The sequence below is a fragment of the Zingiber officinale genome, chromosome 1B, assembly GCF_018446385.1.
Source record: "Zingiber officinale cultivar Zhangliang chromosome 1B, Zo_v1.1, whole genome shotgun sequence".
NCBI lineage: Eukaryota > Viridiplantae > Streptophyta > Magnoliopsida > Zingiberales > Zingiberaceae > Zingiber > Zingiber officinale.
This window is the reverse complement of record NC_055986.1, coordinates 29,729,694-29,750,251: the sequence shown is the minus strand read 5'-3', so window position 1 is coordinate 29,750,251 and position 20,558 is coordinate 29,729,694. Positions and strand designations below refer to the sequence as shown.

At 45.3% G+C, this 20,558-nt stretch overlaps 1 protein-coding gene across 1 annotated transcript; it reads left to right on the top strand.

Moving 5' to 3' along the window:
• The first annotated feature begins 18,586 nt into the window (after positions 1 to 18,586).
• LOC122054345 (pentatricopeptide repeat-containing protein At5g56310-like) lies at positions 18,587 to 20,365 on the top strand. The gene has a single exon (XM_042616064.1). It carries the CDS (start codon positions 18,611 to 18,613, stop codon positions 20,054 to 20,056), a length of 1,446 nt encoding a protein of 481 aa, XP_042471998.1. The 5' UTR covers positions 18,587 to 18,610; the 3' UTR covers positions 20,057 to 20,365.
• Positions 20,366 to 20,558: the final 193 nt, after the last annotated feature.

The window sequence follows — 20,558 nt, the reverse complement described above, 5'->3', positions numbered from 1 at the left end:
CGCCCTCATCCTCCAAGTAGTAGGTGCCTGACCGGAGCTTCTCCACGACCTTGAAGGTTCGGGCTACGAGGCTTCCAGCTTGGTGACGTCGTCGACCGGCTCACTTTCTTCCATACTAGGTCGCCGACCTAGAACGACCTTGGGATCACCCTCCGATTGTAGTTTTGCTTCATCATTTGTCGGTATGCCATTAGCCGGCCGACGGCTTTTGCGCGAGCTTCGTCCACTAAGTCTAGCTCCAGAAGCTTCTGCTCGACGTTGTCCTCGCTATAATGTTGTATCCGATCTGATTCAACTCTGACCTCGACGGGGACGACCGCTTCGCCGCATACACCAGGTGGAAAGGAGTCGCCCTGGTTCCTTCTTTGGGAGTTGTGTGGATCGCCCATAGCACGTTGGGTAGCTCATCCACTCAACTTCCACCAACATGGTCGAGCCGAGCATGTAGGATTCGAAGAATTTCGCGGTTGGCGACCTCTGCCTGCCCGTTGCTCTAAGGATAGGTCACTGAAGTGAATGCTTGCTGAATACCATATCCTCCACACCATTCTTTGAGTTTCTGATCAGCGAATTGCCTTCCATTATCTGAGACGAGCCAGCGTGGGATGATGAACCGGCATATGATGTGCTGCCAGATGAACTTCATGACCATCTGCTCGATTATTCTTGCCAGCGGCTCGGCTTCGACTCATTTGGAGAAATAATCCACTGCGACGAGCAGGAACTTTCGCTGACCTGTGGACATGGGGAATGACCCAACGATGTCTATGCTCCACTGGTTGAACGGGCACGAGATTGTTGATGCCTTCATTTCCTCGGTCAGTCGGTGCTAGAGGTTATGATATTTCTGGCAGGACAGACAAGTAGCCACCATCCGGGCAGCATCCTCTTGGAGGGTCGGCCAAAAGTATCCGGCCAGTAGAATCTTCTATGCCAATGAGCGGCCGCTTGAGTGTCCTTCGCAGGATCCTTAATGTACCTCCCGTAGTATGTAGACGGCGTCCTCTGATCCGACGCATTTAAGTAGAGGCCTAGAGAAGGTCTTCTTGTAGAGCTGATCCCCGATCAAGGTGAACCGGCTAGCCCTTCTCCTTAACAAGCGAGCCTCCTCCTGATCGGACGGTGTAGCTCCCGACGGTAGCAAAAACTCCGTCAATGCCGACTTCCAATCATTTGGGAAGGTAAGCCCCTCCATTCGGTCAATATTAGCCACTAGGGATACTTGCTCGATCGGTTGTGCTATAACGATCGGCGATAACGAGCTCGCTAATTTGGCCAGCTCATCTGCAGCCTGGTTCTCCGAGCGGGGGATCTTCTGTATGGCAACCTCTCGAAAATTGGTCTTTAATTTTTCAAAGGCCTCGGTGTAGAGCTTGAGTCACACCTTACTTATCTAGAATGTCCCGGTCAGCTGTTGAGCGACCAATTGAGAGTCTGAGTGGATGAGGGCCTTGATGGCTCCGACGTGCCGGGCGACTTGTAGGCCGGCTATAAGCGCCTCGTATTCGGCTTTATTGTTTGTTGTCATGTAGTCCAGCCGAACGGGCAGCTGCATTCGCTCCTCTCGGGGGGAGATGAGCAATATGCGGACCCCGCTCCCTTGCCGAGTAGACGAACCATCTATATATATCCTCCAAACGGCTTCTGACTCAGGATTTTGTACCTCAGTAACGAAATCTGCCAAGGGTTGTGCTTTGATAGCCGTTCAAGGCTGATACTGGATGTCGAACTCGTTGAGCTCAGTCGTCCATTTGATTAGCCGTCCGGACGCTTTTGGATTGAGGAGGACCCGCCCCATGGGACTATTGGTCATTACGATGATGGAGTGAGCGAGGAAGTACGGACGAAGCCTCCGAGCAGCGAGTACCAACACGTAAGCCAATTTCTCGAGACCGGTGTAATGAGATTCAAAGTCTTTCAATATATGACTTAAGAAATACACTGGTTGTTCCTTCCCGTTCTGCCTCATTAGAGCCGAGTCGACTACATGCTCGGTTGAAGATAGGTAAATCCGGAAGGGCTCGCTGACAACTGGCTTAGCTAGTACAGGCAATGAGTTGAGGTACTCCTTAAGTTCTTCGAACGTCCGATCGCACTTCTTCTCCCATTGGAATTTGGTGGCTCGGCGCAATATCTTGAAAAATGGCAAGCTCTGGTCGGATGATTTGGAGATGAATCGAGATAATGTTGTTATTCGACCGGTGAGATGTTAGGCTTCCTTCAATTTTCTTGGCAGCGACATGTCTTGTAGTGCTTTTACTTTGCTGGGGTTTGCCTTGATGCCCCGCTCGGTGATGATGTTGCCCAAGAATCACCCACTCTTTGCGCTGAACAGACACTTGTTTGGATTCAGCTTGATTCCGTATGTCCTAAGTGTCTCGCAGGTCTCCTTGATATTTGTGCATAGGTCCGTTGCTCGGAGGGATTTGATCAATATGTCGTCGACGTATACCTCCATGTTATGACCGATCTACCGTTGGAATACTTTATTCATCAGTCTCTGATAAGTAGCTCCGACATTCTTCAGTCCAAACGACATGACATTGTAACAGTACGTCCCGTCGGCTGTAATGAAGTTGACCTTTTCCTGATCTTCTCGGGCGAGCGGCACTTGGTGATATCCTTAATATGCACCCAGCACGCATATCAGCTCGCACTCAGTAGTGGAGTCTACCATCTGATCAATCCGAGGTAGCGGGTAGAAGTCCTTCAAGCATGCTTTGTTGAGGTCCCAGAAGTCGATGCAGATTCGCCACTTGTTGACTAGCTTGGAGACCAGCACAACACTTGTGAGCCAGCTCGGGAATTGAATTTTCCGTATGTGGCCGACCTCCAGCAGCTTCTCTATTTTTGCCTGGATGATCAGGTTTTGTTCGGCGCTGAAGTCCCTCTTCTTTTGTTTTACCGGTCGAGCGTTCGGTCAGACGTGAAGTTCGTGTTGTGCAACGCTCGGGGAAATCCCGGGAAGCTCGTGCGTTGACCATGCGAATATATCGTAGTTTTGTCATAGACATGCGATCAGCTCTGCCTTTTGCTTGGCTTCCAGATCAGATGCTATGAAAGTTGTGGCCTCCGCTCGACAAGGATGGATTTGAACCTCCTCTTATAGACTAGGGTAGGAGGCTTTTCAGTAATAGCACTAACCTCTAGTCGTGGGTTCTTCCAAGCAGACCTGGCCTCAGTCTTGACCATTTCAACATAGCAACACCGAGCGGCCAGCTGGTCACTCTTAACTTCCCCGACTAGGTCGTCTACCGGGAATTTGATCTTCTGGCAGTAGGTTGAAACTACTGCTCGGAACTCATTGAGAGATGGTCGACCCAGGATGACGTTGTAAGCTGAGGAAGTGTCCACCATGATGAAGTTTGTGGTCCTAGTCCTCCTGAGCGGCTCCTCGCCGAGCGATATGGCCAACTTGGTTTGGCCGATCGACAAAACCTCGTTGCCCGTGAATTCGTACAGCTGGGTAATCATTGGCAGCAGCTCACCTTGGTCAATCTGGAATTGATCGAAAGCCTTTTTGAAGATTATGTTCACCGAGCTCCCTATGTCAATAAAAATTTGGTGAACGGTATAATTTGTGATTATCGCTCGGATAATGAGAGCGTCATCGTGGGGGGACTTCTACGCCTTCGAGATCCCGGGGTTCGAAGCTGATTTCGGACCCGTTCGCCCTCTCTCGGCTACAACCTGTTGGACCCCGTGGTTGTTTTGATGTGATCAACCAAGTTAAGTTAGGTCTTGTTTGATTTTGATCCCTGTGTCTAAGTGTGCAGGAGCTTAGGAGCGCAGGAAGTCAAGCGGAAGACGCAGCTAGCGAGAAGGACGACACGAGAAGAGAGCCGACGGGCTTGGTGCGTCCGAAGGACGAAAGAGCTGCGAAAGAGTACACCGGTGGATGAGAAGAACGTGCGCGACATTCGAGGGTCGAGAAGCCGGGGCAGAAGCCTGCTCGAGGAGAAAGCTGGAAATTGGGTTCAGGTGAGCCCTATTTCGATTGGTTGTAATCACCCAAGCTATCGGGACTTCAGAAGCTAAAGTGAAGACGAAGAAGTGCTGGAAAAGCAGCTGGAGGCGCCCTCTGTTGGAATCCCAAGGTTGTTTCGGTGTGATTAACAAATTAAGTTAGGTCCTGTGTGTTTCTAACCTTGTGACTAAGTGTGCAGGAGCTTAGGAGCACAGGTAGTCGAGTGGAAGACGCAGCTAGCGAGAAGGACGACACGCGGTGCATTCGAGGGACGAGACGCTGTGGAAGAGTACACCAGCGGACGAGAAGGAAGCGTGCGGTGGTTCCAAGGGACGAAAGCTAGAGCGGAAGACTGCTCGAGGAGCAAGAGACGCAACTAGCTAGAAGGACGGCACGCGGTGCATCCGAGGGACGAAGCGGATGAGTACGCCGACGGACGAAAAGGAAACACGCGGCGATTCCAAGGGACGAGAAGCCCGAGCTGAAGCCCACTCGAGAAGACCGGAAGTTGGGTTCGGGTGAGCCCTTTTCTGGATGACCGAGATCACCCAAGTGAGCGGATCCGGAGTTGAAGATCTGGACCAAGGCGACCAGAGCTGGAGCAGAGGACCCGGACCGAAAAAGTCAACCAGAGTTGACTTTTGGGTCCGGGGCGCCCGGAACGTACCGGGGTGCCCGGAGTTGACTTTTTCCCAGGATCGAGCTTTAACTCGATCTGAACGTTGGGGGATAAAATTTATCCCTCCCCCCATGGCGCCCGGAACCCTCAGGGCGCTCCGACTAAGGATATAAATATAGCCTTGATCCAGAAGCTTTTCAACAACTCAGAGAAATTCATTTCCAACTCTTGCACGCTTGAGTTTTAGATTAGCTTCTTTGTTTTGCACTTTCATTGTTGTAAGAGGCTTCTCCACCCAAAGGAGATACTAGTGTGACATTCCTTGGATTAACAACCTCCTTGATTGTAACCAAGTAAATCCTTTTGCCTCTTCCTTTCTTTAGTTTCTGTTCAATTTATTTTATGCAAGTATTTTGTTGAAAGTTTGAGAAGGGTATTTTTATTTTTGTTTTACAGGGCTATTCAACCCCCCTTCTAGCCGGCCGCCAACGGTCCTACATGTGGTATCAGAGCCAAGGTGCTTCAGGAAGACTAACCGCCAATCGAAGCAAACATAATGGTCGGACCAAGCATCCACCCGTCGAAATACGAAGGGGATTTCGCAACCTGGAAAAAACTGATGCAGGTATTTTTTATAACAGATTTTGAATTAATTTTAACAATGGAACTTGGCTTTATAGCTCCAGAGGGCAAGGAAAAATGTCAATGGACAAAAAAGGAGCAGGCTGAATACGTGGCGAACGGCAAAGCAGAATACCATCTGTTAAGCGTTCTTCCACCACAAGAAGTTAATTGAATCGGCAACTACACCTCCGTGAAGGAACTTTGGGAGAAGTTCCTCGAGCTGCACGAAGGAACTTCCAAAGCCAAGCTCGCCAAAAGAGATCTACTTCACAATCAGCTCACCAGCCTGCGACTTGGGGAAGACGAGATAGTTGCGCACCTGCACTCGAGAATCAAGGAGATTATCACCGTGTAACACCCACGAATTCTTAAGCTAAGTAGGTGAAGATTTCTTTTATATATATATATATATATAAAGAATTGGTCAAGGATTGAACCTTGAACCTTCTTAAGCTAAGAATTATGGAATTACCACTAGACCATCATGAGTTATTGTTAAATAGAGAAGGGATATTGTAGATAAAGATAAAACCATGATTAAGAGAAGAAAGCAAGAAAACATCAAGTAGCTTTCTTCCTCCTTCTCTTGATTAAGAAGCAAGACAAGTTGTTTTTTTTTTCTTCCTCACTCTTTTTCATTTTCGTGGATGACAAGAGAGAAGGAGAGGAGAAGAAGTAGGGGGATGAATGAAGACATTTCTTCATCATTAAGAGAATAAAAGATGAGTTAGGAAGAGGGGAAAGCAAAGCCTCTTTTTGCTTCTTACTTCCACCTAGCATAAGAGGGAAAATCAAGAAGGGACTTCATTTTTCTTCCCTTCCCTCACCTTGCCGTGACCTAGAGCCTCCTCTCTTCTTTCCCAAAAATCCAACTAAGGTTTTCTCCCTAAGAAAACCAAACCACAACAAGGAACCCTCAAGATCTACCTCTCACAAGCAAGAAAAACACAAAGGAGCACTAGGAGGAGGAGCTCTCTTCTTTCTTTTCACAAAAGGGTACCTTCTCTTAGGAAAAGACCAAGAAAGAGGATGTGAGTATCCCCTCACCTGTGGTACAAGTGGTTATATGGTTTTTGTTGAGTTTATATGAATTTATAACCTAGAGTTTTCCCTTAGAAATTTCAGTTATGATACTTGTAAAGTTTATGGAAGCTTAAAAAACCAAAACCAATATGTTTAAGTTTTCCTCATGATATGTTATGAATATGACTTTGACATTTCATGCTTGTATAAGGCTTGGAGTTAGGTAATACTCTACCTTAGGGTTCGGCCATGAAGAGGCTTAAAATCTAGGGAAGCTCAATTTAAAAACTAACATGTCTATGATCTCTTCTATGATGTTATATGAATATTTTCCTTGATGTTTATACTTGTATGTTGCTTAGAACTAGTAGGAACCTATCACAAGGTTTCGACCATTAAGGGATTAATACCTTAATGAGGCTTAACCTCAAATCTAGCTTGCTTATGTTTTACCTTATGAAAAGATATGAAGATAACATTATGCACTTGAGATTTCATGTTGCTTAGGGTTATGTTTTTCACATGTTGAACATTCGGCCACTATGAAATGTAGGGCTTAGGCAAGCCTAAATTCAAACCTAACATGTTTATGTTCCTCTCCATGATATGCTATGAAATTTATAGGGTACTCATATGTTTAGAATCCATGTTTTGTAGCATTCGGCCACTTACACTTGGTGAACTTAGGAAGCTTGAACTTTAACCTAATATGCTCATGTGGATACCTAGGATAAATGCATGGAAAATTTATTTAGATTCACATGCTTACATGCTATTTGTAACCAAGTTTGGACCTTGTATGTTTCGGCCAAGGTGGGTTTAAAACCCTAGGAAGCATAGAACCTAAATCACATATGCTTATGATGTTTCTTATGTTAAATGTATGGAAATGAATGTGGGTTCATATGCTTGTATGATTTCATGAAACCTAAATGAGCCTATGCATGTTTCGGCCACCCTTAGTCGCTTGAGAATTTAGACTAAGTTATGACTCAATATGTACTTCCCTTGCCATGACTTGAATCGGAAGAAGTTAACTTGTGATCCATGCATGATTATGTTTTCTTTTTTGTGTTATATTGCTCATTTGAATATGTTTATGAACCATGCATGAGAATGATATCTAAATGGCTATGTGCCCAAATAAGATGGCTATGTGCCCAAGACAAGTATGATGGCTATGTGCCCAAGTATGCATGGCTATGTGCCCATTTATGCATACCTTATGAATGACATGAATGATATGAACATGATATGCCATGAATGACATGAATGAAATATGCTATGAATGACATGAATATGATATGCTATGAATGACATGAATATGAATTTCCATGAATGACATGAACATGATATGCTATGAATGACATGGACATGATATGCTATGATTGACATGAATAAGATATGCTATGAACGACATGAATATGTTATGAAATGATAGAGATATGGTATGACATGTATTTTACTTTGAATGTCTTGTACCAAAAGGGTGGGCTCCTCATGCGCCCCTAGGTCGAATTACGGGCCTAGTAAAGGGTGGGGTCCTTACGTGCCCCTAGGTCGAGCTACGGGCCTAGTCTCCTAGTAGGTTCAAGACTAGCTACCTTGGGTCTACTTAGGATGCACGCATTATGTATGTATGTGGTACTAAGCCGGACCCCTTTCATGTTGAGATTATTTTCAAGTACTATATGATATTGTTTTAAGACATCTCAGACATGACATAAATCATGTTTTGAAAGGCATATTGCACATGACATTTACATTTCCCATGTTTTAAAGGACATCTTGCATCCATGCTCACGATATGATGAAAAGTAATGCTTACAAGATATGCTATGATTTGATGCCTTGATGTTATGAAAAGAAATGTCATGATGTTTTCACTTATGCTATGATGTACACTTATGTTATGATATGATCTATACCATGATATGATGATTTTCTTATGTTATGATAGTACATCCATGCTATGATAGGATCTATGCCATGATATGATGATTTTCTTATGTCATGATAGTACCTCCATGTTATGATTTGATTTATATCATGATATAATGATTTCTTATGTTATGATGTGATTTATGCTATGATAGGATGTTACTTGTACCATAATAAGATTTAGGCCATAATATGTTGTTTACTTTACCTTATGTCATTACTGAGATTCATGCCATGATTTGATATGTTTTAATTACATGATGATATGAGCATCAATTACTCTATAATGTATGATATGATGATGTTGCATGATACGCTGGTTTTTTGTGAGTAGGAAATGATCTCACTAAGCCTTGAGTGCTTACAGATACTTTTCCTTGTACCACAGATAAAGGTAAAGAATGGAGAAACTAGAGGAGCAACAGGAAGGGGCAAGAGATGTGTGATGGTGACTTGGCTAAAGAAACAAAATAACCTGCTTAAGTGAACTTAGAATAATATGTTATGTTATGTGATGTCTTTTATGATTCTCTATGCATGAGTTAGAAATGAATACTATGACTATTTAAGTTGAACCATGTTATTTCTTATACACATGCTTACTATGTTACTCTATGCTTAGAAACATAGATATGCTTCCGCTGTATGTATGTATGAATGTTTAAGTTTACTAAGTCTAAGGGTAAGGAAAGTAACCCCGCCCTCACTAGGCAGGAGTTGTAGATAAGGGGCGGGCGTTACACACCGGACTCTTGAATCTCGGAGAAAAGGTAAGTAACCGAGATTCGCTAAGGTACGCTTTAAATTCCTTTTCTAGAAATACCAAATGGGCATCATTTGTAGATGCCTTTTACATATCAAAAGATTTAGAAAAAATTTCATTAGAAGAATTTTTCTCGACCTTTGAAGTGCACGAATCAAGATGTACAGGTTTGAAGGAGCCCAAGATCAACATCACCCTCAAAGCTTTGAGAGACGAACCTGAGTCAGAATCTTCTCTCGATGACGAGGAAATGATAATGATGGTAAGAAGATTCAAGAAACTTTGTAAATCTAGATCGACTAACCATCGGCAAGGAAAAAAGAAAAGGATGATCCGCTGCTACCACTGTGGCGAAGAAGGGCACGTCAAGGATAACTGCCCCAAGCTGAAGAACAAGGACAAGGAGAAGGGTAAGAAGCCTATCCAAAAGTGAAAGGCCCTAAAGGCGACGTGGGACGATACATCGTCGGAGTCGGAAGTCGAGGCATTCTCCAAACTTGCTCTAATGGCAAGTCATCAAGATGACGACTGCGAGTCAAGCTCTTTCGAAATGAGCATCAAGAGCATCGATGAAGGGGGAGCCATGTCGGAAGAAAGCAGCAGTTCAGGGGGAGAAATGGACAACGAGATCGACAAGGTAAGTGAGGTACGATCACTTCCTCCCGATAAACTCTTTATGTTTGTTAAACTATTAACAAAAAACTATTGCAAATTAGAAAAGGAGATTAAAAACTTAAAAATAATTTTGGCTAAATCTTGTCCCTTAGAAGAATTAGACAAATCAAAATTAGAAAATGAGAAATTAAAATCAGAAAATAAAGATCTGAAAATTTAAGTAAATAATTTGAAAAACCTGTTGGTGCGGTCAGCACTAACGGTCAAAATCAGATTTTGATGAATGACAAATCAGATTAAGTTAGGTTTGTCGTGATCTAACACTCTGACCGAGTATGCAGGTAAAGTCCAGACAGGTCGACGGGCTGACCGGATGTCTGGCACGAAGTCCAAGCAGGTCGACGGGCTGACCGGACGCTTGGCGAGAAGTCCAGCTAGGTCGACGGGCTGACCGGATAGCTAGCGAGAAGTCCAAGCGGGTCGACGGGCTGACCGGACGCTTGGCGAGAAGTCCAGACGGGACGAAAGGCTAACCGGACGTCTGACAGGTGAGTGAAGGTAAGTCACTGGAAGAGAGTGACTGTGAGGACGCGTTCCCGGGAAGGGAACATTAGGCGTTGATCCGGTTTAAATCCATTTCAGATATCTAAGTCGAGATCGTGACTAGATTCCGGTCTCGGAAAGACGGAATCTAAGTCATACTTTTTATATTGAACTTATAAACTATGCTAACACTTGGTTTTGCAGGATATACATTATCTATTTGCCTCGGACTAACCTTGTTTTGCTGGAAAGATGTTCCCTGGAAAAAGGTGGTCCGAGCGCCCGGAAGGGATCCGGGCGCCCGGGAGGGATCCGAGCGCCCGGGAGGCAATTTTTATCCTATCGCGTCGTCGCCACGTGGAGCTCGTTGGTTGGACCTGCCACGTCTCACCAGGGTGCCCGGAAGAGATCCGGGGCGCCCCGAGCCTCATATAAAAGGAGGGTCAGGGGTGGAGCTCAAAACAACAACTGACAAGAAGATCTTCTACTGCTTGCTCTGCTGCTCTGTGCTCCTGCGACGCTAACGAAGCTCCGACAACGCACTTTTTCCTTTTCGATTTATTCCTTTGTCGGTATTGCTTTTATTTTCATCAGCATTTCAACACTTAGTTTGTAATAATTTTCGAACTGCTAGTGATTGCCCACCGAAAGCACTCAACGAGTACAGGCCTTGGAGTAGGAGTCGACACAGGCTCCGAACCAAGTAAAATTGGTCTGTGTTAGCATTGCTTAATTTTTCCGCTGCGTTTAACTCTTATCGAAGAATTTTTCGTAATCAATATTCACCCCCCCCTCTATCGAAACATCACGATCCAACAAAACCATGCATGCTCATCTAGTTTTAGAAATTTTAAAATTTAAAATTGGTATTATAGATATCACCAGGGACAAATTAGGAATATCTCTAGAAAATATGTTCCTAAGAAATTTGTAATCAATCCAGTAAGTTGGAACCTATATTGGGTTCCTAAGTCCTGTTTAAATTAAACTATTGATTAGACTTAGAGCCTTTCAGTGAGAAAATTAGACAATGAATTTCTTTATAAGGCTTTGTCTAAGGAAGTGGTTGTTGCTCCAATAACCAAGAAGGCCTAGTGCCTCGCCACGACCTGGAAGCCAAAATATTGAAATAAATGTTTAATTAACTTTCTGTCAAAGCATTAAAATTATAATTAATTAATACTTTTAAAGTTTTTCAAATATTTTTTTAAAATATTTTTTTCTTAGAAAAATTCTCTTTTATACTTAGAAAAAATTTTCAGAAAATATTTTTTGCCTAAGTTAAAAGTTGTTCTGAAATTGAAAATTTCTGCTTAAGTTTTTTTTCTCGAATTTTTTTTTTCAAAGCTGTCTAAGTTAGATTTTTTTTTTTAATTTCACTTAGAAAAATTTTCTTAAAATTTTACTTAAATTTTTTTTATAGAGACTGTTTATTATTGCAAATTTTTTAAGGATCTCAAAATTTTCTAAGTTTTTACCCTTAGATTTTTTTTTAGAACTCTATTTTTTATGTGATCAAAGGGGGAGAAGGAAAAGTATAAGTCTAGGGGGAGGTAAACCAAAATTTAACTTGTTTTATTTTTGCACTTAATTACAAATTTAGTTAAGTTTATATGATGTCTATTTTTATCCTAGCTTAACTTGGGTTGCTCACACCAAAAAGGGGAAGATTGTTGGAACCTCAAGGTTGTTTTGATGTGATCAACAAGTTAAGTTAGGTCCTATATGTTTCTAACCTTGTGTCTAAATATGCAGGAGCTTAGGAGCACAAGTAGTCGAGTGTAAGATGCAGCTAGCGAGAAGAACGACACGTGGTGCGTCCAAGGGACGAGGCGCTGCGGAAGAGTACACCGGCGGACGGGAAGGAAGCGTACGGTGGTTCCGAGGAACGAAAGCCGGAGCGGAATATTGCTCGAGGAGCAAGAGTTGCAGCTAGCGAGAAGGACGGCATGCGGTGCATCAGAGAGATGAAGACTGCGGATGAGTAGGCCGGCGGACGAGAAGGAAACACGCGGCGATTCTGAGGGACGAGAAGCCGGAGCGGAAGCCCACTCGAGAAGATTGGAAGTTGGGTTCAGGTGAACCCTTTTCCGGATGGCTAAGATCACCCAAGCGAGCGGATCTGGAGTTGAAGACCCGGATCGAGGCGACCAAAGCCGGAGTAGAGGACACGGACCGAAAAAGTCAACCAGAGTTAACTTTTGGGTCTGGGGCGCCCGAAGCTGACCGGGCCGCCCAGATCCCTCCTGGGCGCCCGGAACGTACCGGGGCGCCCGGAACGTACCGGGGCGCCCAGAGTTGACTTTTTTCCAGGATCGAACTTTGACTCGATCTGAACGTTGGGGGATAATATTTATCCCCCCAAGGGCGCTCAGAACCCTCAGGGCGCCCCGACCAAGGCTATAAATATAGTCTTGGTCCAGAAGCTTTTCAACAACTTAGAGCAATTCATTTCCAATGCTTGTACGCTTTAGTTTTAGATTAGCTTCTTTGTTTTGCGCTTTCACTGCTGTAAGAGGCTTCTCCGCCCAAAGGAGATACTAGTGCGACATTCCTTGAAATAACAACCTCCTTGGTTGTAACCAAGTAAATCCTTTTGCCTCTTCCTTTATTTAGTTTCTGTTCAATTTATTTTATGCAAGTGTTTTGTTGAAAGTTCGAGAAGGGTATTTTTATTTTTGTTTTACAGGGCTATTCAACCCTCCTTCTAGTCGGCCGCCAATGATCCTACACCCTCAACAACTATTGAAACGCCTCCGCCCTCACCAGAGTGAGGGCGCCTTCAACTACATTGAGGGCACCCTTAACAGCATTGAGGGTGACCTCAATGTCCTTGAGGGAGCCCTCAACTAGGGCAACATAGTCGTTTGCGCGCGGATAAAGTTTTATCCGCTTATCCACTTGGAGGCGCCCTCAAGACTTGAGATAGGATTTCCAATAGCTATATAAAGGCCTCTGGACCTAGGAAATTAAGCAATCAACTCTGTATTCAATTTCTAACAACATTTGAGCTTTCTTAGTGTGTAAAAAGGTTTCTCCACCTACGGTGAAGGAGACGTTTCTAGTAGAGTTATTCAACCGCCTTGGATTAACAACCACTTAGGTTGTAACCAAGTCAAATCCCCGAGTCTTCTTTCTTTCCTTTCTGTTAGTTTGTTTTTATTTTATTGTTGATATTTTAGAGTTAAAAGCACGAGGAGGGTAGTTCTTATTTTACAGGCAATTCACCCCTCCCCTCTTGCTGGCATCGCTACACCAACAAGTCGTATCAGAGCCAGACCATCTCAAAAGGACTGACCGCCGACTGAAGCATCAAGATCAAGACGATGGTTGGCGCAAGTATTCATCCCCCGAAATTCGGCGGAGACTTCGCAACATGGAAACGCCGAATGGAGGTATTCTTCAAAACAAAATTTGATATTCTTCTAATTATGAAATATGGTTTTCAGCCCCTAAAGACAATGAAGAATACAACTGGACGAAAAAGGAGCAATCTGATTTCATGGCAAATGGAAAGGCAGAGTTCCATCTGCTCAGCGTCCTGCCACTCCAGGGGTAAGTCGGATCGAAAGCTACGACTCCGCCAAAAACCTCTAGGAAAAATTCCTGGAGCTCCACGAAGGCATCTCAGAAGTGAAGTTAGCAAGGCGCGATATCCTCCAGACTCAGCTGACAAATCTCCAGATGAACAACGATGAAAAGGTAGCGCAACTCCAAGTAAGAACTAAGGAGCTGATAACTCAACTAAGCAATCTCGGAGAAATGGTAACAAACCGAGACTCGATACGGTATACGCTCAACGTCTTCCCAAGAACTCCAGAATGGGCGTCCTTAGTAGATGCATACTACATCTCTAAGGACTTTGAGGTAACTATGCTAGAAAATTTATTTTCTACATTTGAACTTCACGAGTCTCGAATTGCAGAGCCTAAACAAATAGAGAAGTTAAATCTCAATGTTGCCCTATAAGCCGAGATGGACAATTCCGACTCCGAAGCAAGCGATCGATGAAAATGAAGCGGCGCTATTGGTAAGGAAATTAAATAAGTTTATTAAAACTAATAAATTTAAATCGTAGTCGAGAAAGAATCAACACAACAGAAGGACAGTCCAATGCTACAACTGCAACGAGGAATGACACATCAAGGATGACTGCCCAAAGTTGAAGAAAAGGGACAAGGAGAAGTCCCAAAGACCGACGTCGACTAAACGCAAGAGTCTGAAGGCTATATGGGATGAATCATCATCCTCTGAATTTGAAGTCGAAGCCTTCTCGGGATTAGCACTGATGGCCAACCATTAAGTAGAAGATGAGACCAGCTCAGAAATAAGCATAGATGAAGGGGAAGGATCATCAGAAGAAGAAAGCTGTGATCAAGGGGGAGCATCAAAAATTGAGGTAAGTAAGGTGTGTACTCTAACTCCCAAGCAGTCCTTTCAGTTTATTAAAATGCTTACTAAAGATTTAGTTAAATTAGAAAAGGAAAATGATGAGTTAAAGTTAAACTTAGCAAAAGCATACCCTCTAGAAATGTACGATAATCTAAAATTAGAAAATAAAAAATTGAAAATTGAAATTGAAAAATTGAAAAATGATCATGCATGCTTAAATAAATTTCAAAAATAAAAAATTAGAATTTATGGTAAATTGAATTGGTATATTAAACATCACCAAGGACAACTTAGAAAAGTTCCCAGAAATTATATACCTCCTAAATTTTTGATTAGTCAAATAGGAAGGAACCTATACTGGGTTCCAAAATCTTTACTAGATTAAATTTTTGTAAGTTAGCGCTTTCAGCAAGAAAAATTAAATAGATAATTTCTTTATGAGACTTTGTCTAAGAAAGTGGTTGTTGCTCCAATAACCAAGAAGGTCTAGTGCCTCGCCATTACCTGGAAGCCAAAATATTGAAATAAAATGTTTAATTAAGTTATTGATAAAGCATGAAAATAGGAATTAAACAATGCTTTAACAAGTTTTTTTAAAACATTTGTTGGAAATTTCTCAAAAAATACTTTGTTTAAATTGCCTAAAAGTTATAGTTCTTTGTTAACTTAGATTTATTTTAAAAAATCCCTACTCCGTTTTTTGTTGTGATCAAAGGGGGAGAGATATGAACAAATTTAGGGGGAGTTAATATTTTAAAAAAAAATTGGTACTTAAATTTTTTTTTTTGGAACAAGATAATATTAATTTTTTTTTAGGAACAAGATAATATTTTTTCTGTTTGCTTAGTGTTGCAAATTCTATTATTGCAATCCTTATGGTTAAAATATTTGTTTAGTAATTTCTTTAAATTACTACTTGTCTGTTTTTTTACCCTAACTTGAATTTGGATTGATGCACATCAAAAAGGGGAGATTATTGGACCCCATGGTTGTTTTGATGTGATCAACCAAGTTAGGTTAGGTCTTGTTTGGTTTTGATCTTTGTGTTTAAGTGTGCAGGAGCTTAGGAGCGCAGGAAGTCGAGCAGAAGACACAACTAGCGAGAAGGACGACACGGGAAGGGAGCCGACGGGTTCGGTGCGTCCGAAGTACGAAAGAGCAGCGGAAGAGTACACCGGTGGACGAGAAGAACGTGCACGATGTTCGAGGGAAGAGAAGCCGGGGCAGAAGCCTGCCCGAGGAGAAGGACGAAAATTGGGTTCAGGTGAACCCTATTTCGATTGGCCGCAATCACCCAAGCTATCGGGACTTCGGAAGCTAAAGTGAAGACGAAGAAGTGCTGTAAAAATAGCTGGAGCCACCCTCAACAACTGTTGAGGCGCCTCCGCCCTCACCAGAATGAGGGCACCCTCAACAACATTGAGGGCGCCCTCAATGTCCTTGAGGGTGCCCTCAACTGGGTCAACTTGGCCGTTTACACGCGGATAAAGTTTTATCCGCTTATACACTTGGAGGCACCCTCAACCCCTTTGGAGGCGCCCTCAAGACTCGAGATAGGATTTCTAGGAGCTATATAAAGGCCCCTGGAGCTAGGAAATTAAGCAATCAACTCTGTATTTAATTCCTAGCAACATCTGAGCTTTCTTAGTGTGTAAAAAGGCTTCTCCACCTACAGTGAAGGAGACGTTTCTAGTAGAGTTGTTCAACCGTCTTGGATTAACAACCACCTAGGTTGTAACCCAATCAAATCTCTGAGTCTTCTTTCTTTCCTTTCTGTTAGTTTATTTTTATTTTATTGTTGCTATTTTAGAGTTGAAAGCATGAGGAGGGTATTTCTTATTTTGCAGACAATTCACCCCTCCCCTCTTGCGGCCCTGCTGCACCAACACAGCCTACGGCGTGAATCTCCAGCCACCGAGCGTATGACTTCCTGGCTCGGTTAGAGTCGCCACTGGTTGGTCCGTCGGCAATGATGTTTATTTCTCATCAAGCGGTATTGTTTATGTTTTCTTCCTCCCGAGCGGATGGCCTGTTTTGATCATAGGAGGCTAGGGGATGATCGATACTTTCCCTCTGTTGATGATGGCGTTGTCGCTCAGGTGATCTCCTTGCATCCCCCCACCGCCCGGCAGATTGATGCTCGTGTCGCCGGGCGGGAGAGGGAGATCGGCGACGATAGCCCCTCGGGGTTGACCTAGCGATCGACGTCAGGCCGCAACCGTCACGCGTGTTGTGTGATGTCGATTGGTGGAAGGAGCAAAATATGCGCATCCATACCTTGCCTTTCGGTGTCTTTGGCCAGTCGGAAGCCACATGCTGCACGGCATGCACCCTTATTTCTTGATGGGGTCGGCCTTCGGCTCTTGGCCCTTTCGTCGGTTGGTGGCTGTTCGACGGTCGACGTTCGGTCAGTGCCGAGGGCTCGGTTGGTACCTCCTTCCTTCTTGCTGCTTGGGCCTCTTCCACATTTATGTACTCATTATCCTTCTTGAGCATGTGGTCGTAGTTGCGGGGCGGCTTTCTGATAAGCGACCGGAAGAAATCTCCCTTGATGAGCCCTTGTGTAAAGGCATTCATCATGGTCTCAGATGAGACCGAGGGGATATCCATAGCTACTTGGTTGAAGCGTTGAATGTATGCTCGGAGAGTTTCTCTCGATCCTTGCTTCAGGGAAAACAGACTGACGCTCGTCTTCGGAAAACTGGCGGTTGATCCGTTCAGGAGACGCGTCGCCTCGAGGCGCCTTGCCTTTCCGAGCGTCCCGAACGGGCGCTTCATCTGAAGAGGACCCCGCTCTTGATTCGCCTGCGCTATCTTTTAGGTGTTTGGAACAGAGCCCGGTGGAATGGTATCGGGGCGGGCGGTGCCTCTCCATGGGTACCGGTCGGACTTCTGTTTTGTCCCCAGATGAAGAGCTATTCCGGCCGGTCCTCGTGCACCGCTCGACCTCCTGATGCTGATGTTGCCTGTTGCGCCAGTCGATCGGCTAACGCATTTTGCTGTTGCTGCTCAACTATCTTCTGTGTTCGAGCATGTACGAGCATGTCGAGCTCCTCTTGGGTGAGCTTCACGGTGTGAAGTCGTCCAGCATCTTTCATCTTCTTGGCTCAGATGCAGGTTGCGTTCCCACAGACGGCGCCAAATTTGATCCTGCCCGAGAGTCAAGACAATGAATGCTGGGGGCGTGGCGCTCCTGTTGACCGTGCGTGACTTCGAGCTAGAGAGAGACCTGCAACCACAACAACGTCAGTGCCGAGCCAGGGAGAGGTTCCTCGGTGATGGCTCTCCGACGTTCAAGTCAGTCACCAACGATGTGAGAGTAAGGAAGCGGAGTAATAAAGTAACAGTGTGGCTACAGTAAAGATTAGCATACCTCCGTTAAAGCTTGGGGTCCTTTATATAGGGCTCCGAGGGTGCGCGTGCATACTTCTCGAGGTATGCACGCTTCTCAAAGCTTCCCTTGAAAAGATATGTCAGAAAAGTATTCCTAACAACATATCTTAACGACCCGAGCATATCTCTGACGTGACAGTGGAAGCTTCCGTCGTATGATCCACTGCCTGACCATGTCACCGACCATGCCGTCTGTCGGTGGCACAAGCTCCTAGAAGGATATCACATATCCTCCTCTTGTCCGTTACTGGGTTGAGCGGGTGAGCCGTTCGACCAACCATTAGTCGTCTGGACACTATCATTCTCTGGTCGAGCAGGATGGTCGCTCGACCAACTACCCACTATCCGAGCTCTGCTTTGAATGTAATCTACTCGATTGTGGTTCCGCTGGACTAGTTCCGAGGTACATCCGAGCGGGGTTGGCTGCTCGGCGTTTGCTCCCTAGACATTTCTTTGAGCATCAGAAGCTCGGTATGTGACCGAGCTATGATGATGTTGGGTCGGACCTTCTCTATCCCGGTCGGATGAGTGGACCGTCTGATGATATAGGGACGTTGACCGCCCTAACTCTGACCTTTGACTTCCACCCTGATAATGACCCTCCACTGGGTGGGCCCCTCATCACCGCATCAATAATAATAATAATAATAATAATAATAATTATTATTATTATTATTATTATTATTATTATGTTTTGTTTGGATTGCGCTGTTGCGGTCTTGCGGATGTGATGTCGTCGCTGCTTCCGCCGCTAAAGCTTCCTCCGTCGGCGGCGTTGGGGGAGTCGCTGCCCCCTGCCGCCCATCGGATTCTGCATGCCATCAGCACGTGCACCTCCCCCGCCCAGCTTCCTCTCATCCAGTCCCAAATCCTCGTCCACCGCCTCCACCCCAACACCACCGTCGCTTCCGCCTTCATCAACGTCTGCCTCACCCTCCGCCGCCTCTCCCCCGCCCTTTCCCTCTTCTCCCTCCTCCACCGACCCCACGTCTTCCTCTGCAATACCCTCCTCCGCGCTCTCCTCCTCCTTCCTTCCTCTTCCCCTTCTCTCCCGCCCCTCTTCCTCCTCTCCCACATGCTCCGCTCCTCCGTTCCCCCCAACCGATACACTTTCCCAGTCGTCCTCAAGTCCCTTCCCCGCGGCGACCTGCCTCGCGGCCGCATGCTCCACGCCCTGTCTCTCCGATTCGGCCTCGCCTCTGACCTCCACGTCCGCAACTCCCTTCTTCATCTCTACGCCACGGCTGCCGACATCCCCTCCTCCGAGCAACTGTTCGACGAAATTCCCGCCCCCGATGTCGTCGCCTGGACCACCCTCATCACCGGTTACGCCGGACGCCACCGTCCTGGCGACGCCCTTCTCGCCTTCGAGCGAATGCATTTCGCCGGCGTGGCTCCTAACCGCGTCACCATGGTCAGCGCCCTGGTCGCTTGCGCCGCCCACGGAGCCCTTGACGTCGGCGTCTGGATCCACGACTACATCCGCAACCGCGGCTGGAAGCTCGACGTCGTCCTCGGGACCTCACTCGTGGACATGTATAGTAAATGCGGTCGGATTGACGCCGGCCTCGAAGTGTTCTGGAGCATGGCCGAGAGGAATGCATACACCTGGAATTCCGTCATCATGGGGCTCGCCCTCGCCAAATGCGGCAGAGAAGCGCTCCAATGGCTCTCGAGGATGGAGAGCGAGGGCGTCAGGCCGGATGGCGTCACGCTCATCGCCGTCCTGTGCGCCTGCAGCCACTCGGGCCTCGTCGAAGCTGCGTGGCAATTGTTCGACGCGATGGTGGCTGGCAAGTACGGATTCCGCCCAGGGATCAGGCACTACGGCTGTATGGTCGACCTCCTGGGGCGCGCCGGCTTACTTGGCGAGGCTGTCAGGTTCATAGAAGCGATGCCGTTTGCGCCCAATGTGGTCATCTGGGGATCCCTCCTCCATGGCTCTAGAGCTCATGGGGAGTTAAGTTTCAGCGAACTAGCGGCGAGAAAACTGGTGGAGCTCGAGCCTACAAACATCGCGCATTACGTGGTGTTGTCGAATCTGTACGTTGAGATGGGGCGATGGCTGGAGGCAGAAGAGGTGCGGAGGTTTGTGAAGGAGAGTGGGTTGCGCAAGGATCCGGGCTGGAGCTTAGCAGAGCCCACGACAGGGGTGGAGGAATGCGTAGCTTTGTAAGACATTGCTTCAAGTGTTTGACACAATGCTCCTGTGGATGATGTGAAGCTGTTGCAAAGATTTTTCCCTCCAAGCTCAACATGAATCAATCCTTTTGGAATGGTGAAGATAAATAGTGTAGGCACTTTTCTTCCCTCTTACAAAGCTAAATTAAGAATCATTTTTGTATGATTTTTTTTAATGAAATAATTCAGTAATTCTTGTGTGAATTTGAGGCATGGAACTTGTAACTATAATGTGCTCTCCCCCCAATGACAGTTATCTCTGTCTCTTTGACTGCATATTACTAATGTATTTAGCTTTTGGTTCTTGGGCAGCTTATATGCTAGTTTCACTTCAAGTGAGAAACAGAGAAAACAAGCTTATTAGGTGCTTTATTTTACATGGTGTTTTATATTTAGACATGAATCCTATAGACATACTATTTAATTCAAAAACTTGTAGTGCTTTATAATCTAAATTATTTACTCAATAATTATACTGACAATTTCACTCAATAAAA

Excerpts from the sequence above, each read along its gene's own strand:
- LOC122054345 (XM_042616064.1), top strand. The coding sequence starts at position 18,611 with ATGTCGTCGCTGCTTCCGCCGCTAAAGCTTCCTCCGTCGGCGGCGTTG.